The following is a 21,496-nucleotide window of genomic DNA, read 5'->3' on the forward strand; positions in this document are numbered from 1 at the left end:
GAGGCCTTTGGAGTGATATTTATGGAGGAGAATGTTGCTATTCTTAGCAGCTTAGTGAAAATCATGGTTCCCTGCCTTCCATTTGTGAAAGTACTCTGCAATAATATCTATATCACATGCAAGGTATTGTTCTCTTGCCCTGATCTTATTGATGATATCACTGGTGTTGTGAGTTCCAAATAATTCATGGGCTTCTCTGATGATGGTACTGAGATTTTATTTTTTAATTTTGAACAGAAAATGAATGTAGTTTTGGTGTTCACTGCAGAGCATTGTACCTTCTCATGCATAGACCCATGCATGTGTCATAACTCGAGTGGAATTCAGCTTATAGTAGAGAGAGAATAGGCAGGTTTCCTTACTAAGGGAACAGTATCTCATAAAAGCCAACTCCCTTTAAAATGACTAAGCTTGTTTGCTGAAGAAGAAGCCAAGGCTTTCATATTTCACCTAAATAATGATGTTACATGGGTTATGCTTTCTAGCCAAGGCTAGTAAATGGCAGGGATATAATCTCATAAAATCCAGTGCAGTGGAAGTTGCTCCAAATCTTGTCTGACACTGAAAGTATAATTACTTATTTTTGAACTTCTCTGCCTGGGTGACCAAAACCTTGCCTTCTCTTCTCCAAACAGAGAAAATGGTGCTTGTGGATTGTCTGCGTTTCTGAGGATGAGGCTTAAACTGTCGGAAGGAGAAGGGCCCCATCCACGCTTGTGCGGGGTATTTGTGGCTTATCTTTTAGGCTTGAGCTATGCTGTACCTGCAGAAAATCTGTTTCTGAGAGGGTGGGAATTAATTGTAAAGACAGGCATTACAAGGGCAGCAGCGTAGATGAGAGATGAGAGCGATTTAAAAGTAGAGAGAAATCATTTGCAGAACCATCCTCTGCGGGGATTTATGGCTCCTGCTTCTTATCTGAAAGGACAACATGCAGCATTTGAGAGGCTGGGACCTCTTGATGGGGCCATCAGGCTTTGGGAAGCTGTAGGAAGAACCGGTCTGTACTTGCATCCGAGGCATTAGAACAGGTGCCTTGGTAAGATACTCTGTGTTAGTTCCTGTTTATGGGTGATGCTTTAGTGATGCATCACTTTCTTTCATGAGGTGGAGAAGTTGGATCATAGCAGTCCTCCTTTTGGTGGCTTTTAGTGGTTATCTGTTTAACCCAGTAGGGAAAAAATGAATAGAGTGTAAGGAAATTCAATATTAATTTTTGTTACTTTACTCTGAATATAGACATTCTCTGGCGTATGATAGTTCCACTAAAGATTTTGGAATTTATATTGATATGAAAGTGTATACATACAATCATTCTTTGTTTTTCACTTTTTATGTAGTAGTCAATAAATTACTTGCAATATTGAGCACTTTTTTTTTAATGAAATAGGCTTGATGTTAAGGGATTTTGACCAAATGAAGGCTAATGTTTGTGCTCTTAGCACACTTAAGGTAGGTGAGGCCAAGCTGTGATGTTTGGAAGGTTAGGTGTAGTACATGCATTTTTATCATCAGATATTTACAACTTAGGATGTGTTTACCAGGATGTAACCTCATCATAAAGTTAGGAGGCAACATAGAAGTTGCAGTCTTTTTATAAAGGGCTTAATCATCGATCCCGAACTAATTGAACCCCTGTCAGAACCAGATGAGCTATCTAATACTACTCGCATCATAGCACACAAAAAAAAAAAACGATGAAGTTGCAGAAACTTGCTGAAGATCACAGAGCCATCACATGGGAGAAGAGGAGCATGTGGACCAAGCGGGGCCTCTGCCTTGTTTCTCTCCATGGCTTCGTTGCCGAGCATGAACAGTCCAGCAGGCCGTTCTGGAAGTTGGGATAAAGTCGCCTGCACTCCCCTGGGAGGCATGTGATGCGCTTTCCTGTGTGTCCACTCCGAAGGCTTCCCACGGCTCTCCTTGTCCGTGGAGCCTGGGTGAGCCTGTCACAGAGTCAGCTGTCCAGGTCTGTGCTCATGACTGTGTCTTTTCTTCCGTAGCTCCGCTGGTGGACCTCACTCCAGCCCACAGTGGATCTGCCATGCTGATGCTGCTCTCAGTGGTGTTTGTGGGGCTGGCTGTGTTTGTCATCTACAAGTTTAAAAGGTGCGTGTCCCTCCATCTGCAGCCCCTGTACCTGCCCCCTCTTCCTGACAGGTGCAGCAGCATACATTGCAGCGATGTACCTCTCCCCTGCACGGCAGTGATGGCTTCTGTTAATGTTTTAGGAAGATCCCGGGGATTAATGTATATGCCCAGATGCAGAATGAGAAAGAACAAGAGATGGTCAGTCCAGTCAGTCACACTGAAAGCAGGCCCGGTATCCCTCCGCCTGAACTAAGGAGGCCTGGGCAGCTTATAGATGACAAGGTGGAATCACAGCTCATAGGTAAATGATTCCTAGTAGCCTTAGTACTCCATGACTGACCCTCTCTAACCCCTTTCTGGCTTGACATAACACTTTATTCTAACACAACTGAGAGAAACAGCTAAGATGCCTCTTTCTTGCTTCTATGTAGTTTTTTTCCCCTTTCATGCTTTATTTTTTTATTTCTTTCTTTTGTAAAAATTATCCGTAAATGATTGGACTTCAGATGTTTCTGAGCAAAGAGCATAGCAGTGGCTTTAAGAATATACAAGAAGGAGCAGCCTTGGTGGTGGAGGTGGGTACACCTGAGGGCCAGATAAGGTGTAAGGGACAGAGTATGTATTGGCAAGAGAAAAACATGGCAGCCTCAACTGGAGACTAGAGGAGGAGTGACTTGATGGAAGCCAGCCTGGGCAACTAGAAGTTTTTTTTTAATCTAAAAGTTAAGATAGAAGCTCCTCCCTTAGGAAATATGAAACCTCAGAAGTTGAGGATAAAAGGCATAAAGTTTGCACAACAGCCAAGAAAATGGTACCTCCTGAGAGACCCCTGGATGGCTAGACAATGTCAGAGCACATTGTCAGACTCCCTCCTCTTCTGGTGTGTCCCTTCTCAGAAGTCTTGGAATTGAGTCCATCAGATTTACATAGAGAGCTCTGTGCTTTCTAAAGTAAGTGGAAGCCTTTGTAATCCAATAGCTGGTTAAAGAGTCTGGAATTCAGTGACCAAGGGCTACTTGGACTGTATTGGAAGTCTTCCAGGAAGTTAGGCAATCTCATGAAGCCACCATCACCCATCAGTCCTTTTTCCTGGTCCCTCCTGTCGGTTGGCATCAGGAGTTGAACGTGGAAATGATCCCCTCTAGATCCTGCATTGCTGCCTCCGGCGGATAAATAATCATATAACTCTTCATGCTTCACTCCCAAGGGATAATGCTAAGCCACCAAAAGGCCTTTACATACCCTTTTTAGTCTTACCCTGAAGAAAAATATGAGCATACAAATGGAGTAAAACTGCCCTATGAAAACATGGATATGGGAGAGAACCGTAACTGCACAGAGGGAAGATGTAAACGCTTTGCCTAGCACAAATCCTAGATATTAGCAACTGCGGCCGCATCTGGTGTCCAGTTTTCATCGTGCACTTTGATTTGGGGAGACAGGGGTAAAAATGTATAATTGCTTCAGGTTAAAAAGAAAAGAGACTTTTCTGTCTCTGTTCGCTGCTAAAGCGTGTAAGATGGCACGGGTTTTTCTGATTACTTGGTTCTCAGTCCCATTTGCACGGGATGAGAAGTGCAGCTGCTGTTTACTTGGTTAGAATAGCAGTCCCTCCTCCGCCAGGAACATCTCCCAGCACTTTGCAAAGTCTCTGACACCTTTCTGCTTCCAGTGACGTTAAATGAGTAAGTGTTACACATTTTCTCTTAGGAGAGTAGCTTTGCCCTCCCCTCCCTCCCCTTCTACTCAACCTGGTGACTCATCTCTCCGGTTGCAAAGAGCAAGACACGCCACTCCACCTTCAACGCCAAAGCGGGGATCAGCTGGGGCACAATTTGCAATTTAAGGAAAACCCCCTCCCCAAGGCTCCAGGACACCTGCTGATCAGGAAAGAATTTCGCTCTTGTCAAGCGCATCAGCCTTCATGACCACTAATTTTGTTTTCTTTTTCTTTCCTTTGTTGTTCTGTTTCCTATTTTGCCAGGAAGTATTTCCATAGTTGCTGAGAATCAAAGCACAAAAGAAATCCCTACCTATGTAAATGTTTGACTGGAGGACGCCAGTAAACAAACAAAACAATACAAAAAAAAAATAAAACAAAAAATAAAAACAATTCAAAATCCAATTAAACAAACACTCACTCACTGCATCGGAACTTTTAAATTCTTCAGATACAGACAACAAGGGTTTTTAGCTTTAAGCCTGTGCATGTGGACAATATCTCGAGAATACGTTTGGAGGGGCAGTGTACAGGTGCTCTATTTTCATGGAAAACACTCCCCTCCCCTTCTTCTCTCTTTTTTCTGATCGGTCGTGTTTGTAGAAAATTCATAAACATATATAGGCCAAGGAAATCTGCATGTATTTTTGGAAGTATTCTTGGCTTTAGATTTAACAGCTATTTTAGCACTACGGGTTGATGGATGGATTAGCCATCCCAGCCCTTTTCATAAGACACAAAGACATGCACAGGAGTTTGAAACCCTGAGCTGATTTCTGTTCTACCTTCCTTCCTGTCATTTTTCCTTCTGAGTTAGCTTTGGTGGCTCTGCTGGTCAACAGTGACCACAAGGCTGCCTTGCTGGTTTCTCTGTGGCCACAGGGACAAGGCTGTGAGTTGAAAACAGATGGAATAGAGGACCAGGGAGGCAGAACATGTTGGAAATGGACGTTTGTTTCCTGTACAACTCCTCCCCACTTAGCTATCGCTGTTCCTGCCCCGACTTACATAGACGATGGAATCCCGGTAGTGACCCATTGTCTTGCCTTCCTATTTGTCATCTCTGTGGGACCATGATCTGTTGATAAGTCATTGGATCTCTTCCTTCCAGTCCCCAAATTACTTAAACAGTTCCCACCTTTTTTTTTCCCTCCTCAAATGTGTCGTTAGATTCTGGCTGGCAGCTCTGACATTTTGTGAATACTGGTGTCGGCTCTGCCAACCCTGCCCACACCACTCCCAGGGCTCTAATCTCTATTGTTACATGCACTGTAAGCATGCCAGCTTCCAGGCACACTGAGACCGAGCTGCATCCTGCTTAGCAGGGCCCAGCGTCATATATCTTTGTTTCTTCTTCAAGAAGCTGCCCTTTCCAAATATCCCTGCCTTTTTCCACCTGGAAACATACAGTGTGTGTGAAAGCATTGACATATGCAAAGCAATTCAAATCTGGCCATACTCCATGGTGTTTTCACACCCTACCCAAAAATCTCCTGTGGTCCAAATCCAGAGAATTCTTATGAGAAATGTTTTGGACATGTGACCGTGTTACATGACATGTTTCTTCCTGTGATGATTTCTGTTAACATTTCTCTTTCCTGGTAAAATAAAAATATTTGTGAAATAAAATGGATTTTAACCAGGAGGAGAAGGAGGTTAGTGGACTTAATGTTGAAGAGAGTCTAAAAGGTCTGAGAAAATATAGAGGTCCTCTCTTACATTAGGATGAGATTGTTGGATGATTTAAGACGATCCTTGTCAGTTCACATGTCTGTGGTCTGGTCATAGTATCAGGAAAGGACATGTAACTCAGTAAAAAGAGGAGTGAGTTAGCTGATGACAGGAATGCAGAAGAAATCCCCAGTTTTCCCCAGGGCAGTTGTGAAACAGGCTTTGAGAAGGAAAGAAACCAAAGCCTGCTGGGGAGAAGCCCCCTGGGTAATACGGACAAGGCCAAGCCCACACTCAAAGACGGGAGAAAGTAGTCCTTAGAAACCACTCAGAAAGCTCAGCCTGCTTCTTTCCTCCCCAGACCAACAGCAGTGGACACGGAACAGGGCCCCTGGTGGCAGTGGGAGGGTCTGAAAGATCCAGATGTTCCACATCCTTTGGTAGCTCTCGTGGGCAAAGAGAAGCAAAGCTGCTAGCAGAAGTTAATCTAGTAGAAGTTTTTGTGGTTGAGTTTGCTCCACCTGGATCTGGAACCTAAGTTATGCCTGGGACATCCACGTATCTCTAGAACTGAACTGATTGCCACCTGCCAGGCATCCCGTCTTACCGGAAATACCCTCATTGATCTTCATCATTGGGGAGGGGGAGGCTCTTAAATTTAATCACAGCAGAAGTGTCCGGAAACCAAATGAGACTCACCCAAACCAGGACAGGTGACTGCAGAATTGCAGTTCAATTCCTTTTAATGAGAAAACGAGGACAGAGGGAATCCCGTTCTCAGTCTAGCACAGTGCCTTGCCTAGAATAGTTTTATGAGGACTATTTGTTGAAGAAATACATGCATGAGAAGACACAGGGAAGAGTGGGCTGTTAGTTCTCGTTAGGAGAGTAGTCAGAAGTAGGCAGCAGTTGGGTCAGCATCTCCAGTGTCCTCATGTGGCTCTCCTTCACGCTCCCTCTCACCTGTAGGTGGTTGGTGAGGCAAGGGACTGCTCAGGGGCCACTGTTCTTGTGGCCTAGATCAGTGGAACTCAAAGTGTGGTTCCTGGAAATGTCATGTCAGCATCCCCTCATCCTTGCTAACAGTAACAATTCTGGGCACATATCCCAGATCTACTGAATTGGAAATGCTCGGGAATGAAGTATGGTTTCCTCTTCTGGGTGATGCTGGGTCCAGTGATACGTTTTAATAAGCTCTCCAGGTGACTGTGCTCACGCACATGCCGAGAGCCACTGTCCTAGGCCATTCCAGCTGAATCCCATAGACAAGGTAGTAATGAGCGCCTACAAATGGGAGGGACCTAAGTGCCTACCTACTCATGATAGCAGGTGCAGACAGGAGTTTGGTGAGTTGGAGGCCAGAGGAGTGTGTGGGGAGAGTCACATGTGGAAGGTAAGATTCAGGGCCAGCTGAAAATCTTTCACGGCAGCATTGTCGAAAGTCCCAGATGGCAAACTGTGCATGCTCTATCCTGAACTACTGCACCAACAGTTTCTCCCTTGCCTTATTCCTAATTGGATTCACTCTCCAAAATGCAGAGATTTGCTTTGCTTTTTTTCCAGAAGTTCCAAACAGCAACTTTGAGAGCAATGGGGTGCTTGGCAGCTGTTCTATGTTTTCCAGGATTCCAACTGAGCATTGAAATCCCTCATTTGCCAACTTATTTTTATAGGAAGCCAATTTAAAATAAAATGAAAGTTTTCTTATAGTATTGGAACTACTTCTAATTTTAAAATGACTTTTTTGATGTATTTTTTGTTAAATACTATGTAGTGTAATGTATAATGGCTCTTGTTTATTGCTTTTACAATCATATTTATTAAACAGATAATGTCTCTAACGCCTTTGCCTTCCTGTGCTTTTCTTTTATCCAAAAGTGAGTGTTCAATCCAAACACTAAAGGGATGTGGTTACAGGATTTCATAAGGGCTAATTACGTGAGACTGTAGTCAACACCACGGACTCGAGGGTTTTTGTTTTCGTTTTTAATGACAAAGTATGATATCCTCCACCTGCTTTTCAGTTGATTATACAAGTCTTTTGGTTTGTGTAAATATATTATACTTTAAAAAATCACTTCAAATTATTTTGGAATAAAGGAACATGTTGAGTTAGGAATTGTTCATAGGGAATAATCCCATGCAGGTTTGTCAGATTTACTGATGACTCTGCGATTACGAAAGACCAAAAACCTGCATGTGAAAACTGGAAATGAAGAAACGATACAGGATCGGCTTATGGAGTCAACAGCTTCGTGTCTGGGATTCAGAGAGGAACATCCTCCCCTGGCTATGCCAGCTGTGTGACCTTGAGCTAATCACTTTCACATTCAAATGCGTAGTGTCTTCCTGCATTTCCAGCTCTGCTGTTATGACTGTGTGTGTGTGTCATTCCTAAGTGTCCCAAGTGAGTTAGTGAAAAATTAGGAGTTGTACTGGGCCCGATGCTCATTGCCATGGAACTCAGCTACTTAGGTGACACGTCTCCAAGGCCACTGCATGGTCCTTGGATTTGTGTCTCCTCATTTTTGGAGACACAAAACCATGCTGAATTTCCCCCCACGACGTCCTGCTGTTGCCTTGTTAGTGCAGTCTCAGCCATGCAAGGTAACTCTACTTGTCGTTAGGTTCCCTTCAGCCCTTCCTTACAGGGAATTCGCTGCTTGAGTCATGAAGAGCCGAGATGACAAGCAGCAGCAGCTGAAACAGCCCCGAGATTGGCCTCAACGAGAGGTCCCGAGAGGTCCCGAGAGGGCAGCCGCTACTTTCCCCAGGTGGGAGGGACACGGGTGGACTAGATTAAAGTCCAAGGCCTGGAGGACGTGTGCAGCGGGAGCTGGAGAGGTGGAGGAGCTGGGATTTCTGCCAGCCACACTGCCCAGTCACACAGGAAAAGGGTAAGAAAACATTGTTTACTCCTTTGCACTGGTCTCTTACCCCTGCCCCTTGCCTCCCACTTCCCAAACACAGCCACAAGCCAGTGGGCAGAGAGGCCTGTGCAGTGTGCTTTACTGAACGTTCAGAGCAGAGCGGGAAAACGGTGAGGACTGGATTTGGGGAGACAGAGGTGACTTGCACCGCGTATGTCAGGTCAGCTCAGCGATATGCATCAAATAGTAGGTGTCCATTTCCCTGACTTCCGGTTTACCTACTTCCCTTTAAGCACCGCATGTTTAGAACGTAATATTATGCTTGTGTGGTACCTCTATGCACATCTTATTCAGCATCTAGCACTGGACACTGCCATTAGGGGGCACTAGATAAATATTTGATGAAACAGCGTGAGTTTTCAGCTTCACATTTTACATTTAGCAAGGATCTGAGGTGGCTTCATCCACCTGTCTCTCCTAACCCAGCTATCACCTCTAATTACACATTCAATTGGTATTTGTCAAGAATCAGCCTCTCCCTGCCCTCTTTCTCTGTTACCACTGATGCTGCTGTACTCCTTTCTTACTGGTAAATTTAAGTGAAACTGCAGTTTAGAACACCAAGTAAAAGACAGTTAGAAAACAAGTCTGATTTCTAATTTATTCTAAATTTTACATCTCTTTACTTATTAAGGAGTTCACAGGATTTAGAATACTCCATGTCAGGGTGAAGCTTGGGTAATGGGAGGATCCCCAAATTCTCCTTGATGGATATGAGCACAGAGGGGCGTGCTAAGCACAGAGAAAAGGGACACATGGTTAATAGGTCTGTCCTGATTTACATATCTGCTGGCGTGAAGCATTGACATGTATGATCTAGGAGGAATGACGAACATGGCACCATGCAACATACAGTGGTGTCATACAGACACTTCGAGGTATTGAGAAGTGCAACATTTTATCTGATAGGCAGCCAAGTGACTGCAGTGTGGGAAGGGAGGAAGGAGCACTTGGTCAACTCAGAAGCATAAGTGTCTCCGTGCTAAGGAAAAACTTCTGTGGGATCTGCAGGTGAGAAGGTGCCGGCCTTGGCAGACACCTGCTGCACCTCTCAAGTGTCCCAAGTCAACCCGAGAACAAACTCTCCCAGATAATTCTAAATCTAAACAGCTATGAATATATCCGAAGTTAAATGGGAAATGCACTTACATTCTAGACAAAATTTCCCCTGGGGAATTATATGTATATATATGCAGTAGAGCTATCCTGTGACATGCTTGTTCTGCAAAATCGTCTTACTGTGCAAATTATATGATGAAAACCAGAGAGCTTAGGGGATCCAGTGGGGCTAAACACAACATGCAAAAACTTGTCACGTGTTAGTGTGGTACGTCTCTGAACAAGTAGACTAGAAACACAAACTTAATCAAAATGACATGGGTAGGAAACACACAGATCTTGGAAATGAGCTGACATTAGCATCAGTGCTGGCATTCGTGACAGCTGGTGAGTTCATGTGAAGTGGTGGAATAAGAGTTACATGATACCAGACAGAAATCTGTAATGCCAAATGCAGATGATGTGGCTTGTAACACACAGGAGGATGGCAATACGTAGTGGGTGCAAATGTTTGAGAATGTCACAGCTAGTTTTAGCATTTTACTGCTTTCGCTTATGTTTTTCATTAATAATTATAAGCAAACATTTGAATTATTCTCAAATTATTCAATGCATCTATCATATTAGAGCAAATGTACAGTTTTAAAATGACCTTGGAAGAGTGTGATTCATTTGGTAATTTAAAATCTGGATGACCTATATGTCGATAGGAGGAGGAAGGCCTCCTTGATAGAAGAGGGAAATCAATAAATGAGTAATGCCAATTCTCTTCATCTTCATCTTTGTCTTCATCTGAGCCTGAGACCTCTGATATGAAGATCAGCCTCCCAGTTCCCACACCTAGGTCTGGGAACATTAAACGATGTCCACTGACCACCTCAATTAGTATTTAGAAATAAGGCTCCAGAAATGTTCAAATGTTTGGGCTGGTTTTGCAAGCTCATGAAACCACAGTCCGCAATGCTGGCATCCCATGTGGTGGCCAGTTTGAGTTCCAGTTGGGAGACCTGGAAGAAGATCCTGACTTCAGTCTGGCCCAACCTTAGCCACTGGGACCATTCGAAGAGTGAACCAGCAATGACGGATTTTCTCTACCTCTCTTTCTTTCTCTCTTTCTCTCTCTCTTTCTCCCCCATCTCCCTCAACCTCTTTTTCGCTCCCTCTCTTCTGTGTGTGTTTTCTTCTCTGTAAATTTACCATTCAAATATAATATTTAAACATTAAGTTGTGATCAAACCCCCTTGTTAAAGGAGCAGATAGTATCACTGCTAAGGTCCTGAGATATTAGATAAAATATAAAACTGAGAAAGATTTGAATTGTTTAAGCTTAAATTATCTAGATGATAATAAAAAGGGTTCATCAACAACACTATGATTTTAATATATGCTTGAGTATTTTCATAAAATTTTGTTTATTTGAATAGTAATTGCTTGTAGATATAGAAAATGATTCAGTAAACAATATGTATAAACTAGTTATTGAGAAATCATTTCTATATAATAGAATGCTTCCATTAAAACTGTTTTTGTAAACAATGTTTAATAGCATTCTAATGTGATAGAGAAAGTCACATTTAAGAAACTTAATAGTATGATGCAATTTATATAGAAAATGTACAGGTACCATGTAAGACTCTTAAAAAATAGTAACACTTCCTAACTTACAAACTAGATGTTTTAATTCTCTCCATCTTTTTTTATACTTATTATAATTTTCCTAAAATAAATATACAGAAGGATACTTCCAGTGGTTCATGAAACAAAGAAATTAAAACATGTTTCTTTTGTTGCACATAAACTTTTAATAGAAAAAGAGTTTCAATAATGTTTACAAGAATATTAGGGAAATGTAAAATGTATTTATTAAATAACTGCATCATTATTATAAATATATAAAGTTTATAGGAAAGTGTAGGAGAAAAAGGCTTATTGGAAAATTCATAAATGTTGACTGTATATACTAAAATGCCTTTTATAGATAATTTTGTCACATTTTAATATATTTAAATTCATTTTTAAAAGAAAATGTTTTGCTACCATGATACTTGAAATTTCATTCACAGCATTTCAAGAAGTTTAAGTTATACACTGTAAATTCTCTATGTATATAAAATTATTTCAATTCTTAAAGAACTTTTTGAAGTGTATGTGATTAATAAAATTTTGTGGTATAAATATATAAGTTAAATATGTAAAAATTCATATTTAGCTTTTATTTAAATATGCCCATGAGCATAAAAGTAGAATCTTATGCATGGATATAAATAGGTAATTAGAGGGTAGAAATGAATTAGGATCTGGAAACATGGAGAAACTTGCTATTAGTTGGTCTGGACCCATCGCTTAGACTTCAGTGTTTGATCGTTATCAGACGGGGGTGAGAAGGGTCGGTGCAGGCAGAGGATTTGTTTCTCGGGTAGAAGGTGTGGATCCTGCCAGGGATGCCTTCCGCTTCCTGTGCATAGTTACATGTTGATTGCCCAAACAGCAGATATTTTCCCTGCCACCTTTCAGCCATGAGTGTGATGCTACTAGTGCTTGGTAACAGCACCAGCTCTGTCCTTCTGTGTCTTTCTCACATACCCGCAGTAGTAAGGTCGGGCCTGACTCATGTGTGAGGACACTCATATGCTGAGGCTGGGACACAGCGGTGATGCTCACAGCAAGGATGTGAGCACAATGAATCCACAGAGGACAATTCAAACACTGGTGGAAACATGATCATTAAGTCCAGAGGAATGAGAAATACCAAAATTTGAATGCACAATGCAAGCAGTAACAGTTATATGAAAATAAAAATGTGAATGAGGGCCTGGCATGGTAGCCTGGTGGCTAAAGTCCTTGCCAAACATGTGCTGGGATCCCATATGGAAAACTCCAGTTTGAGTCCTGGAGACCCCCCCTTCACATCCAGTTCCATGCTTGTAGCCTAGGAAAGCTGTCCAGGATGGTCCGAAAAGCCTTGGGACCCTGCACCTGTGTGGGAGACCTGGAAGAAGCTCCTGACTCCTGGCTTCAGATTGGCTGAGCTCTGGCTGTTGTGGCCACTTGGGGGTGATCCAGCAAATGGAAGATCTGCCTCTCTGTCTCTCTTCCTTTCTGTATATCTGACTTTCCAATAAAAATCAATAACAAATCTTTTTTTTTTTAAGTGGATGAAGTGAAAGTCTAGGAAGAGGAAGATATGAATGGAAAATAAGTGAACAGTAATAAATACGGTAAAGCAGCCACCATTTTTGGAACATACAGTGTCTGCATGACCTTTGAGCTACACAAGTTCATGTATGGACATGGAGGTGTTCATCTTTGGTGAACATGAAGCCTAGAGATTTGAAATGGCTCACCAATAATCAGGGAGGAGCAAATCCATATGATATGAAAATGAATATTGTCCCAGACCCATCTTTATGTTCAGGAGGCATGTAATTTATTAATGGGTTAGGTTGGTTCAAAGATTGTGACAGGAGCATTCAACACCTTGGTGGGCCTGGAGCTTGGGGAAGCTTGAAGCCCTGCTTCAGCTCCTCCTTTTATAGCCCACTTGGGTACTGGCTTAAAGAAGAGAAAGCTGCTCAGTGTGGAGTGCATTTCCCAGTTCTTCAGTTTGTTGTGTTTCTGATGTTCAGCAACCAGGCCAACGCAGCTGTCCTCCATGACATGCCTGGCCAAGTTTCTGTCTGGAACAATGCCCAGAAGAGATTCAGTCCTGCCTCAGCTCTGCAGAACTTCTCTGCTGATGGAGGTTTCATACATATCCCTGGAGATGTACAGAATGGAATCTGTGTGCCCAGAGAATGAAGACCGGAGCTTGTAAAAGGACTTCTTTCTCCTTCCTCTCTGTTTTGAGTTTTATTTGTTCTCTACAAAAGTGGAGAACTAGCAGACACAGGAAAATAGTTCATTTTTGCCCATGACTCATGAATATTTTTAAAGATTTGTTTTTATTTGAAATGCAGACTTAGAGAAGGAGAGAGAGCATGCATGATCCTCCACCTGCTGGTTCACTCCCAAAATGGCTGCAATACTCGGAGCTCGGACAGTTTAAAACCAGGAGCCAGAAAGTTTTTCCAGTTTTTGCACATGGGCACAAGGGCCCTGGTATGTGAGCCATCCTCTGCTGCTTTCCCAGGCCACAGCGAGGAGCTCGATCAGGTGGAGACCAGCCAGGATACAAAACAGGGCTCAAATGGGATGCCAATGTCACAGGCAGAGGCTTAGCCTACTAACCGTGACACCAGCTCTTAAATCAATGGTCTTAAGCAATATAGAAGATCAAAATGGTAGAATGACAGACAAAAAGCTTTGGAGCCTAATGCATGACACTTAATTTCTAAATCTATTTAAAAATAATCTATAAATATTATAGATTGTGTAGCTTCTTGAACATGCGCACACATGATCCAAGTACTGTTGGTACTATAGGACAAAAGAACAAAAATGGTTTGCCTGCAAATACATCAACCTTAAAAGTATGTATTTATGTATATTTTATTTATTAACTTGATCTTTCATCCCGTGGTTCATTCTCTAACAAGCTTCAACAGCAGGGCCTGGGCCACACGTAAGCCAGGAATTGAAACTTCATATGGGTCTGCCACGTAAGTGGTAAGGGACCAAGCCACTTGAGCCATTATCCCTACTTTTCCAGATGCAGGAGCTGAGAGATGGATGAAATGCAAAGCTTCAATACTTCAAAACAGTATTTACAGTATTAACAGTATTGTGCCAGGACACTGGATCCGGTATATCTACTCAATAGTATGATTATACAGTTTGGAAAATTTGATTTACTTACACTAAGGCTGCATACCCAGAAAAGTAATAGAAGCAGACTTTGAACCCCAGACTGTTAACCCCCTTTCTACTTTGCTTCACCTCCTTGCAGTTCTATCAGAGTTAACTTACATGAAAGAAGTGGTTCGAAACAGGAAAATTGCATACCTGTGAAGTTCCCTTTTTAAAATATACTTGTTGGAAAAGAGTTAGCATTTTGCTGAAAGCATACATCAAATTCTGTTTCAGCCATTGCTGTCAAGTGACAGACTTACAACTTTTGAGCTGACTTGATGCTCTTTCCGGGTGAGGTGGCCCAACTATTGCTTTCCAAAGGACTAAGATGGTTATGGAACTAACTTCAGTCAGTAAATGGATATAGAGGAAGATGGTTTTCCAACTACTGAGACTGAATAAAGCCCTGTAACTCATCCAGTAACCAGAGTGCTATGTATAAGCCATATGCACAGACAGGCTCTAACCTATTAGACACAAGATCCCATGGTGTAATTCTCCTATCCAAGTCTTTCCTTCCCCATGTTGGCTCAAAGAGTAGAACAACTCTTTGATTGATTGATTGATTGATTGATTGATTGATTGGAGGCAGATTTACAGAGAGAAGCAGAGACAGAGAGAAAGGTATGGCATCCACTGGTTTACTTCTCAAGTAGCTGCAATGACCAGGATTAGCTCATCTAAAGCCAGGAGCCCCTTCCTGGTATCCCACACAGTTGCAGGGTCCTGAGGCTTTGGGCTGTCCTCGACTGCTTTCTTAGGCCACAAGGAAGAAGCTAGATGGGAAGTAAGGCAGCTGGGACACAAACTGGTACCCAGTATGGGATCCAGGTGTGTTTAAGGTAAGGATTTATCCACTGAATCATCATGCCAAGCTTAGAACAATTCTTTTGATAACAAAAAATGAAACCTGGAGCATATATTACTATTGCAAAGAGTAAATGAGTGAGTTTGGGATTCCGTATAGAAACAGGAGGCATTGTGGGACTTACGTGGGAAGAAGTAAGTCTTTAAAAGCCTGGTAAGCAGGACTAACACAGCCAAGTGGCTGCTTACTGAAGGTAGCGTAACATCCAAAGGAGGCATAAAAAAATCTTTGATTGTTCTAGGCAGTCATGGAGTATGCTACTTCAAGTTTCAAACTACCAAAGGCAGATTGGTGGACACAGTCAAGCGATTCTTCTGTGTTTAGAATACTCAATAAATGATGTACTATGTAAGACCCTCCGGAGAAATGTGGGCAGGGGAGGAAGGCCAAGGGAGACTCTACTCTAGCAGGACTAGTAATGGCGGAAGCAAAGCCCAGCATTTTAGGTCACTGCCATCACATAGCAGGGATCTGGAATTTCAGGGAAAATCTGAGACAAAAGCTGAATCCCTGAGACAGGGGCATGTGGTGGAGATGGGACTACAGGGACTGACTCAAACACAGGTGTCCAGAGCTCCCCCTCATGCACCAGACTCCCTTCTGGCTCCTCCCAGACTGAAGAGGTGTGCTACAGATTTCCAGTAACGTCTTCGTCCTTGCTTGTGTGTTTTCTGGGTCACCATTGGTGGTGCTTTCTCTAGACTTCTACAGGAAAACTTTTTGAGCAAGCCAGCAAGTTCGTGTGTTCTGCATATAGGCAGATGCTGTCTTGTGGGTACAACATGTGGTCGGCAGTTTCTAGGAACAAAACAGAAGCAGTGTCAGGCTGTTTTAACAAGCATGTTATGGAGGTCCACTCTGCATAACTTCTGTCATCCCTCCTGGGAAGCAGAAGGGAGAAGTAAGTCAGCATGAGTTTCAGAGCAGCAGGAGGAAACATCTGGATAAAGAATCAGGTCGACCAAAATTGCTTTGCTGGAATCAAAACTTTCCAGACTTCTGAAGTTCGAAGGGCAGTTTTAAGTAATTCTCTTAAGTGTTTCTTGATCGTTGATTATATACATGCCTTACAACACCCCTGGCTAAACACCTCATTGGACCAAGGCTCAGGGGTTTTCTCGGGGACTCATAGAAAATTAATAGCAAAGCCAAGTCCTGTGCACTCAAACTGAATAGTCTTTTCCTTGTCCCACTGCCAGTCTTAGTTCTCATCTGATATCTTCACTATGTAGTCCTGCCTATAGAGTGATCCTTGGAATGAGCAGAAAAGTATCCAAAAGCAAGATGAAAAATCGCTACAATGAAATCCTCCTTGGAAGGCTTTCTTATTCCTCCTCAGTCACAATCCAAGTAACCAGAGAATCACAGTGTCTGACATGGATAGGCTGAAGAGTCTGCTCATCAATGGATACTTTTCAGACAATAAATTCTAGCATTTCTTTGCATTTTTTCTTCGGATATTATGAAAGATATGACTCATAACTTTAGCCGCAATTTCAAAAACCATCTTTAAATATCCTGATTTTTTTTCATCAGTGATGCTTTGGAGTCTGTTAGCCAAATCTACCTTCTCTTGTCTTTTCCTTTATTCTCTGCCTTGCCTGCACCTGCCTCCTGGGAGGCCTTTTATTGTGTAAATCATTTTAGATTGGTACTTAAGTCCAATCTCTGATCAGGTCTACTTGCTCGCCTCATTCTGCATTCTAGCAGCTTGCTTTCAGACAGGTGGAGTAAGGGCACGCTAACCCTCTAATAAATCTTGCCTGAAAATTACATATGCATTACATCATGTAAGAATTAATTATAAGAAGAACCATCAATAAATTTGGCATATGTTAAACATAAGAAACTAGAAATAAAGAGAAGTTAAGCTGTTACCGGGGATTTGAGGCTGTAGAATACTAATAGTACTTGAAATGAGGATTTGGCAAAGAATATGATTCAGATTGAGGTCTACTGAATAAAGAGGCATGCTAACATCTAGACTGTTTTTAGGCAAACAGCTGGGCCCATGGCTAGCTTTGTAAATTAAAAAACAACTGTCATCCGCAAGTCATCAGTGCAGTACTCAAGAGCAAACACCTGCCTGGCCATTTCACTTTACTTTGTCCCTTTCTTGCCATTTTTCCTTCCACTCTTCTTGATCAAATTGCTTCTCTCTCTGAGTATCCATTTTCTCTGTCAGGAGATCTTACTCTTCCAAATTCTAATGTGCATTGGTGGGCGAGTAGGATGTTCTTCTGCCGGGTACTGACAGTTGAGGAAAGTCATACACGTAGCTGACAGTCTTGAGAAAGTGAACGTGATATGTTTTCTCTTCCAGGATTGAGGTTGGTGCAGTTTGGTCAGTCAGGAGGTCAGAAGCATCTACAGGTCACTGTACACTTGAAGGATGTATTACATGACTCCCTTGCTCCCTGGGGAGAGTTGAGCAGGATCAGGGTTTAATTTACTCATGTGAATAAATTAAGATGGTTTCAAGAGATGATAAGCAGTGGAGTTGGAAGTGCTCTTTTTGTGAACTTGAAAACACCAGGCAAGAGAATTTTCCATTTGCTGGAGCAACTGCTTGGAGTTTTTGTTTTTTTTCACAAAAGCCACACTATTAGTTGGGGAAGGACATTTGGCTTAAGACTCCACTTGGGACACCTCAATTCCATACTGCAAGGTGTGGGTGTGAGTCTAATTTCCTGGTAGCACACAACCCAGGAGGCCAGGTAATACTTCAAATATTTTGATACATGCCACACATGTGGTAGGTTGAAATTGCTGGCCTCCCAGCTTGGGGTTGTTGTATGTGGGAGAGGGGGACAAGTAAATGAAAGCCCTCTCTCTCTGTTTCAAATAAATAATTTTAAAACAAAAATATTAGCTGTTTTCCACAAGCCATTATTATCATTTGAATGTATCTCCCAAAAGTTCACTGTTGGAAACTCAGTCCCCCAAATTGCATGGATTTGATGTTTGGATATGGGGAATTTAGGTTGGTAGGTAGGATAGAGGAGGTCATGAGGTAGGTCCCCTGTGCTGGCATAGCTGGCTTCATGGGAACAGAGAGACAAACACCAGCTAGCACGCTTACTTGGCATAGCACGTGATGCTCTCTGCTGAGCTATGATGCTAAGCAGCACGACGGTGCTCACAAGATTTCCACCTGCCAGAACCATGAACTCGGTCAACTCTTGTCCTTTACAAATCACTTGACTTTAGGTATTTTATAATACAGTAACAACGAATGAACTGAGGCACACCTTCCTAGGAGTGAAACTCAAAAGAATTCTCTCGGGCAGAACAAAAATTTTAAAAACTGAAAGTGAGACCTAGGAAAAAGCCAAGAGAAAGAAAGAAGAGGATGATAGCTTTTTAGGTAAACAGGTGATGTCTTCAATAGAACCATTTTTGATACTAGGGTTGTCAAGAGTCCCGATTTGAAGCATACTGGGCAGTCAGGTTGGCACAGAGGCAGTCACTGTGGAAACCAGTAGGTCCCAGAGGATAGAGGGAATCAGCAGTATGGGGGAGAGTGTGGCGTTCCTCACTGTGCAAAGCAGTTATCCTGCTGTCTTTGTGGAAATACCAGAAGCTAAAGCAGAGTCCGGCCTCTGCCTTCTTTGCATGGGCTCTCTGCTGGGCTTCAAAGAAGCACCAATGTCTGTCTGTCCTTGAAGACTTAGCATGATGGTAAGGCCCAGTCTCCATGAGCACCACAAGGCCCCTAGTTCTCCAACGGGATCTGGATAAATAGGAAAGGCAGAGCGTGCTGTCCATAGTCATCCTCTGGGTTGGCTGAAGCTTCTACTGAAGTAGGGAATGTTCTGGGATGGAAAGGGAAAAAGATGGGTAGGTTTTGTATTTAAGAAGCCTTTAGTATCATAGTAGGAAGATAGGCCTTAATTATTTCTGGCGTTGAAATGACATGCTCAGAAAACTACTCAAAGTTTATCTCAGAGTAGGGTATGAGAAGGATAATAAAAGTATCTTTGGCAACATTAGACATTTTCCTCAAAATTTAGGAGAAACACACAGAGAGAAACCTCTTTTATCCACTGGTTTACTCACTAAGTGACTGTAACAGTCGGAGTTAAAGTGATTCCAAACCAGGAGCCAGGAGCTTCTTCTGGGTCTCCCACATGGTTACAGAGGGACCAAGGATTTGAGTTATCCTCCTGCTTTCCCAATGCATAAGCAGGGAGCTGCATTGGAAATAAGAGCCAGGACTTGAACTGGCTCTTATATAGGATGCTGGTGCCATAGGCGAAGCATTTCCCTGTTACAAAACCACTCAGACCTCATAGATAATTTTTTTAAAAACCAGCCTTTATATGGAGGTCGATTAGATCCATCTTTCACTGTCTTCCCAGGCAATAAACAGGGAGCTGGATCATAAACAGAGCAACCTGGACATGAACCTGCACTCACATGGGATGCTCGTGTGGTGGGTGGAAGGTCAGCCTACTATGCTACGGAGTCAGTCCTATTGGCTATACTCATGGAAGGGAAACATAACGAAGGATTTAAGGACATAAGTTAAAACTAGCAATGATGACTTAGAACATCCTAAGGATTTATTTTTTCTACTTAGCATATTGTGCCTTTCATTCCAATAGGTAATTGAAGCGGCCAAATTGGGATCTGATATGATGAGCACGAAGCTGAAAACAGCAAGCCTTAGCTCAGATCATGTGCAGGCAAGAGTATATCAGAGGAAACATCAGATGCATTACAATTTTAGCAATATTAGTGAATTAGATCTTAAGGATAATTCAAAGCTTTCTTGTTTGTAATTATGTGTGATGCTATGTTAGTGTACATAGTATTGGCCAAGCGATAATGTCTTTGGGCAAAAATAAGAAAGCCAGAAGATAGAAGTGGTCTTTGAAAAGTTCATGAAAATTATGAAAGATTAAAAAAACCCAACACAACAAGGAAAGGAAGTAGATGGTGGTGTGTGTCGGTATTGCTGAAATATCAGTGAAATAGACATGTTCTTGCTGTCATTGTGAAGAGCCCCTGACTCCAGCCCCGTGGACCTGTGAGCTCTGGGCTTTGTGCTGAGCTCTTCAGTGGAGCATTTATGCTTGGATTACTCTGTAAATGGAAAATATTACCAATTAGAAGGAAAAAGAGGGAGGAGAGGAGGAAGAAAGAAGAAGGGGAAGTATCATATTCTTACAACTGTGTAAATATCAGGCACTACACAACAGTCTCTGAAACTGTGTACTTTGTATTAATATATCAAGACGACAATTGTGTCATAGTAATTATCACACATTTTCTGTGACCCTGCGAAGCTGACATTAGTAAATTATTTTTTTATTGATTACATTGCATTATGTGACACAGTTTTATAGGCACTGGGATTCCCTCCCTCTCCCTAAACCCTCCCCCTATGGTGGATTCCTCCACCTTGTTGCATTACCACAGTTCAAATTCAGTTGAGATTCTTTCATTGCAAGCATTTACCAAGCATAAAGTCCAGCATCTTATTGTCCAGATAAGTTCAACAGTTTCTTGGGGAGACCATCTCTGGTCTGAAGGTCGAGCCGGCAGAGTATCATCCCGATCAATTAAAAGCCCTGACATAACATCACTAACAATTTATAATGTTATGGATGTATACATTTTTCTGCATCCAAATAAACTTAATCATCAGATTGTATTTTCTGCCATTTCAAGCACCTCATATGTTTTTGAAAAGATGGGGAGATACCATGCCTTTGGATGGTGAGCTTGTGACATCAGCGGGCCTACCATGTGTAGACCAGCTACGAGACTACTGAGCTATAAACTGAGTGTGGATAATAAGGTATACAAAAATAAGCCAGTAACAATGCAAACCAGGAAATAAATGGGCAGTGATATGAAATACTTATTTTCATTGGAAAGTCAGATATATGGAGAGAAGAAAAGACAGAGATGAAGATCTTCCATCTACTAATTCACTCCCCGGTTGGCCACAATGGCCAGAGCTGAGTCAATCTGAAGCCAGGAGCCAGGAGCCTCTTCTGGGTCTCCCATGCAGTTGCAGGGTCTCAAAGCTTTGGGCCATTCTGGACAGCTTTCCCGGACCACCAGCAGGGAGCTGGGTGGGAATGGGGGCTGCCAGGACACAAACAGGTGCCTATATCGGATACCAGGACGTGTGAGGTAGGGAATTTAGCCACTAGGTTCCCGCACTGGGTCCAATATTAAATATTTTAGTTACGGGTTAAAGAAAGTTCAATTAAGAGAAATAAATAGAATTAAGGAAAGGAGGAGAAAGACAAAACTTATGGCAATGACCAGGAAAAAATTTCAGAATTGCAAGTGACCCAAGAAAGAATACTACTGCAGGGGAAAAGGAAGGCAGATTGAGTTTATAATCAAATT

General features: G+C 42.3%; 1 protein-coding gene across 6 annotated transcripts in view; it reads left to right on the top strand.

Annotated features, from left to right (window-relative positions):
* Positions 1-7,550, top strand: part of SORCS1 (sortilin related VPS10 domain containing receptor 1) — a 477,983-nt gene extending 470,433 nt beyond the window's left edge. The window contains exons 25-28 of one of the 6 annotated variants that reach the window (XM_040992147.1): positions 2,004-2,109; positions 2,232-2,392; positions 3,715-3,776; positions 3,871-4,158. In XM_040992147.1, coding sequence (XP_040848081.1) covers positions 2,004-2,109; positions 2,232-2,392; positions 3,715-3,746 — 299 coding nt within the window. In that variant the 3' untranslated portion in view covers positions 3,747-3,776; positions 3,871-4,158. Of the gene's footprint in view, positions 1-2,003; positions 2,110-2,231; positions 2,393-3,714; positions 3,777-3,801; positions 4,159-7,045 lie in introns of those variants that run through there. The other 5 variants (XM_040992145.1, XM_040992148.1, XM_040992146.1 and 2 more) reach the window with 5 other exon arrangements.
* The last annotated feature ends 13,946 nt before the right edge of the window (positions 7,551-21,496 follow it).

Source organism: Ochotona curzoniae, unplaced genomic scaffold (genome assembly GCF_017591425.1).
Source record: "Ochotona curzoniae isolate NIBS_2020 unplaced genomic scaffold, NIBS_Ocur_1.0 contig_66, whole genome shotgun sequence".
In the NCBI taxonomy this organism is placed as follows: domain Eukaryota; kingdom Metazoa; phylum Chordata; class Mammalia; order Lagomorpha; family Ochotonidae; genus Ochotona; species Ochotona curzoniae.